Consider the following 5,000-nt stretch of genomic DNA (forward strand, 5'->3'; position numbering starts at 1 on the left):
GGGGGGTGCGTGTGTATGCGTGCGTGTATGATATTCATAAGAATTCACATTTTATCTGCATGCATTCACAGTTTTTATATATTTCACGAAATTTTTGCACATGTATCTTGAGAGGATCATTGTGTCAATGATAAACACATGCACTGGTTCTATTTCACTACTTTTATTATTAAATATTAATCATCAGTTTATTAACATTTAACCAATTAACTAATCAGTCAATCAATCAACAAAGTTTGTCAGTCTTTTTGTCACCATTCATGACCTCATTAATGAATGACATGTCCTCTTTCCTCCAAATTTGCTTCAGGTCTCTCTGCCTGTTTGCAGATCATATCATTAAAAAAAATCTATACTTTTATTCATATATATCTGTAAAAACCTTTGTTTCATTTAAGCACCAATATTTCATCATCATCATCATCATCATCATCATCATCATCATCATCATCATTTAACATCTGGTTCTCCATGCTGGCATGAGTTGGATGGTTTGACAGGAGCTGGCAAGGCCAGGAGCTGCACCAGGTCCCATGGTCTGTTTTGGCATGGTTTCTACAATTAAAACAGACTATAGAACCTGGTGTGGCTCCCAGCCTTGCCAGAATCTGTCAAACCACCCAACCCATGCCAGCATATATATATTTCCTGCATATATATATTTCCTGCATATATATATTCATTTATTAGCAAATTGTTAAAATATTTGATGTGGAAGTTGAAAACCAGTTTTAAGGTAGAGGTGAAATATTTTACGTAATGACATAGTATTGGGTCATCCCATAAATAATGTGTTTTTTTTTTCATACTCTTATTTTTCAAAATTAAGATAAACAAATATACTCCCCTTCATTTTCTATAATGCTCTTCCATCTATCTGGTAGACTTGCTAGGCCCCTCATCCAAAATTCACTTGTCTGTGACATATAATACTTCTCATCAGATGGGGAAATGTCTTGTGAATATAATGAGTGGCACATTGCTTCCCATTCAAACTGCTCCTGACTTTCCAATGTCATCCTCGCTGTATGTGGCTGAGCATTATTCTGATGGAAGAACATCTTTCATCTTGAAACCAAACATGGTCGTTTTTTTTCTAGTGCTGACTTATGCTGCTCAAGCTACTCACAGTAGATCTCCTTTGTTATCATTTGGTTTGGGTTTAAAAGTTTAAAGTGGACTAAACCTTTCATATCCCACCAAACAGATAACAACACCTTATGTGGGTGAAGATTTTCTTAAGTCTGAGGTGCCAGTGTTTCTCCTTTCCTTACCCACTGCCTTCGGTGCTTGACATTTTTATAGAGAACCCATTTCTCGTCACTAGTCACTATTCAGTCCAAAACCGAATTCATGAGTTTAGTTCATGAAATGTGACTGCAAAGAAGAGCAGGCATTCACTCTCTGTATGCGATTAGATTCGGAAAGTTTGTGAGGAACCCGTTGACCCAATTTCCTGACTTTTCCGATAGCATGCAGGTGTCGATGAATGGTTGAATGACTAAATCCAAGCTTCTCAACAGGGTTTGCAGGACATCCTTGTCAAGTTCTACAGATCTAGGATCATCTTCTAGGCTATAGTTTCTGGCTTGGAATTTCTGGAACCACTGTTGACACTGGCTTACACTCATTGTACAATCCCCATATACTGCATTAATATTCCTCACACTTTCCATTGCATTGTTGCCTTTATTGAATTCATAATGCAAAATATGCTGAATATACTCCTTTGTCACTTCCATTATAGCTTTGAAAAAATAACTGTTAAAATCGAACTCCACTCTTCAAAAGTAGCACTAAGAATAAGTACAAGGTAATATTACTACCTGCTTCTATAGGAAGTTGATACAGGTAGTCTATCCTGTCCCCCACTGACTTTTACTTTATGCAATTGAAAAAAAAACCGCATTATTTATTGAATGACCCAATATATATATATATATATATATCAATCCAATTAATGAAACAACCTGCTCATGAAATTAACATACAAGTGGCTGAGTATTTCACAGACATGCATACCCTTAACATAGTTCTCAAGGAGATTCAACACAACACAGAATGTGATGAGGCTGACCCTTTTGAATTACAGGTACAACTAATTTTTGCCAGCTGAGTGAACTGGAGCAACAACATGAAACAAAGTATCTTACTTAAGGACACAACATGCCACGGGGAATTGAACTGATGACCTTACAATTTTAAGCTGAACACCATAACCACTAAGCCATGCACCTTTAACACCCCCACACACACTTATTCATGTGTACATACATACATACATACATACATACATACATACATACATACATACATACATGCATACATACATACATACATATATATGTATAGAGAATACCCCTGTTATTGAATATGTACACAAATACCAGCACATAGAATACTGGTGGAACGTTCCCATCAAAGCATCCATCAAGTATAAAAATAACAGGCTGGATATTGTTGTTTCGGACAGACAAGAAAATGTATGTACCATCACAGAGTTCAGCTGTCCTGCTGATATGAATATCTCTTTAAAAATCAAAGAGAAAGAAGTTAACTATGGACAACTGCTTCTATATCCAGATTACAAATTTACATTTATACCAATAATAATTGGAGCATTTGGTTTTGTAAGTAAATGCCTAACTGTCAGTCTTGACAAGCTTGGATTTTCAGAAAAAGAAATCAACCGATTCGCACATTACAAATACAATCTGTAAGTGGAACAGTAAATCTATGCAAGATTTTTCTCAGGTTTAAAATGTGACATTGTTTTCATTTTCTACATTCCAAAGCTGGAGTTTTGTATCATTGCTGGAAACCTGCTCCTTCTCCAAAGGAAGAATTTAAATGATTAAATGCAGAAGAGACATACATACATGCATACAAACACACTCTTACACATACTTCTGTATATATCACTCCTTAAAACTGGTAATGGTTTTTTGTCTTTTCTCTATACTGCAATTTAAGCATGCAAACTTTCATATTTTTTAAAGATTTATAGCAACTAATGACTTATGCTGAGAAGTTTTATTACTTTTAGGCTGTATCCTTATCATGGTGGCCCCTATGCAGAGATTCCATTTACTATTCTTTTGCTGTTGTTATTTTAGTTTTGGTGAGTAATAAACATTTCAATTAAAATAATTCTTGTTATAAGTATAACTTTTCAGTTCTTTCATTTGTTTCATGTCATTTTTAATGTTTAATATATGAAATACTGCTTTAAATGTTGCTTTATTTTACACAATGTAGTAATAACGATAAGGTGGTGAGTTGGCAGGACTGTTAGTATATTGGACAAAATTGCTTTGCAGCATTTCTTCTGGCTTTTTACATTCTGGGTTCAAATCTTGCCAAGGTTAAACTTTGCCTTTCATCCTTTCCGGGTTGATAAAATAATGTACCGGGCATATGGCATAGTGGTTAAGAGCGCGGGCTACTAACCCCAATATTCCGAGTTCAATTCCAAGCAGTGACCTGAACAATAATAATCAAAATAATAATAATTATGTTTGTGTGTCTGTGTTTGTCCCCCCAACATTGCTTGACAACCGATGCTGGTGTGTTTGCGTCCCCGTAACTTAGCGGTTCGGCAAAAGTGACTGATAGAATAAGTACTTGGCTTACAAAGAATAAGTCCTGGGGTCGATTTGCTCGACTAAAGGCGGTGCTCCAGCATGGCCACAGTCAAATGACTGAAACAAGTAAAAGAGTAAAAGTGTAAAAGAGTAAAAGAGTAAAAGAGTAAAGTCAATGTAACTGACTTGCCTACCCACTCAAAATTGCTGGCATTGAACCCTGCGACAGACCAGCATCCTGTTCAGTGGGGGATAAAAATGATCTTGGTCATCTATACACCATGAAAACAAGGTAACGGACCTCATGAATCCAAGGATTTAAAAAGAGAAAAAGGAAAGTTCATAATCATCATAATTCGCAGTTTATTTTGTAGGTTTGAAAAAATTTAAGGCATTATGTAAACTATAGGATTTCTTCTAGAAATATGCAACCACTACATAAACTTAAAATTCATATGAAAATTGATGAAATTAAAAAAATATTTGGATGAAAACCTTATTGTTGCATGAGCTTTGATAGCGTTTAATCTAACACAGAAAAATTATGCATATTAATTAAGTAAAGTCCTGAATAATTTAGCATAAAAAGAATAGCTGCTTATTTGGATTGAAATATTGCTGATTCATTAGAAATTATGCTTGAACAACATGGATGGTAAATTAATGTATTTTTCTCGTGGTGATGACACCTTCCTGAAGGTTCCAAGTTCAAAAATATTGAATAATGATGTTTTACTTTCCACTGAAAGATTTGACAGATTTCATGTTCAAAGATAATATATAAGATGAAAGTAGAAAAAATAAAAGATATTTCATTGCTTCTTTAGAATTTCCATTTCTCCTCTTGTAATAAAGCATTACCTTACTATGTTCCTGCAAAATATTATCATGAATCAAATTTACTATTTCATTAGCAAAAACCTAGCAAAAACCAAAGTCTTAGTAAGTAGGAAGGCAGACAAATCACAAGTCCCTTCAGGTAGATGGCCCTGCTCGATTTGTAGAAAAGGTGTAGGTAGTAACTCTGTAAAATGCACCCAGTGTAAGCTTTAGACGCATAAAAGGTGCAGCAATATTAGAGGAAGGTTAACAGGGAAAATAGCTTTTGTGTGTAGTAGATGTACAGGTACAATAAACTCTGAAAATGTGCAGAAAATAGACTCCATCAACTGCCATGGGGGTAAGCTAGAGATAGTAGATAGCTTCCGTTACCTATGTGATTATGTCAGTAGTGGTGGATGCTCTGAGAGCACAGCTGTCAGAATAGGATTAGGCTGGGCAAAGTTTAGAGAGCTCCTGTCTCTGCTGACAACAAAGGGATTGGACTTGCAGAATACTTGATGTCATTAAACAAGTTGCAGTTACACTAATTAATCTTGTTACTGGATGAAGAAATAGGAATATCTATTACAGTTT

At 35.2% G+C, this 5,000-nt stretch overlaps 1 protein-coding gene across 1 annotated transcript in view; it reads left to right on the top strand.

Moving 5' to 3' along the window:
- The window catches only part of LOC106869862 (sodium/potassium/calcium exchanger 4), a 186,659-nt gene that overhangs the window by 147,977 nt on the left and 33,682 nt on the right, over positions 1–5,000 (top strand). Inside the window, exon 8 of the mRNA XM_014915782.2 lies at positions 3,047–3,121. Coding sequence (XP_014771268.1) covers positions 3,047–3,121 — 75 coding nt within the window. The remainder of the gene's footprint in view (positions 1–3,046; positions 3,122–5,000) is intronic.

This window comes from Octopus bimaculoides, chromosome 11 (assembly GCF_001194135.2).
Source record: "Octopus bimaculoides isolate UCB-OBI-ISO-001 chromosome 11, ASM119413v2, whole genome shotgun sequence".
NCBI lineage: Eukaryota > Metazoa > Mollusca > Cephalopoda > Octopoda > Octopodidae > Octopus > Octopus bimaculoides.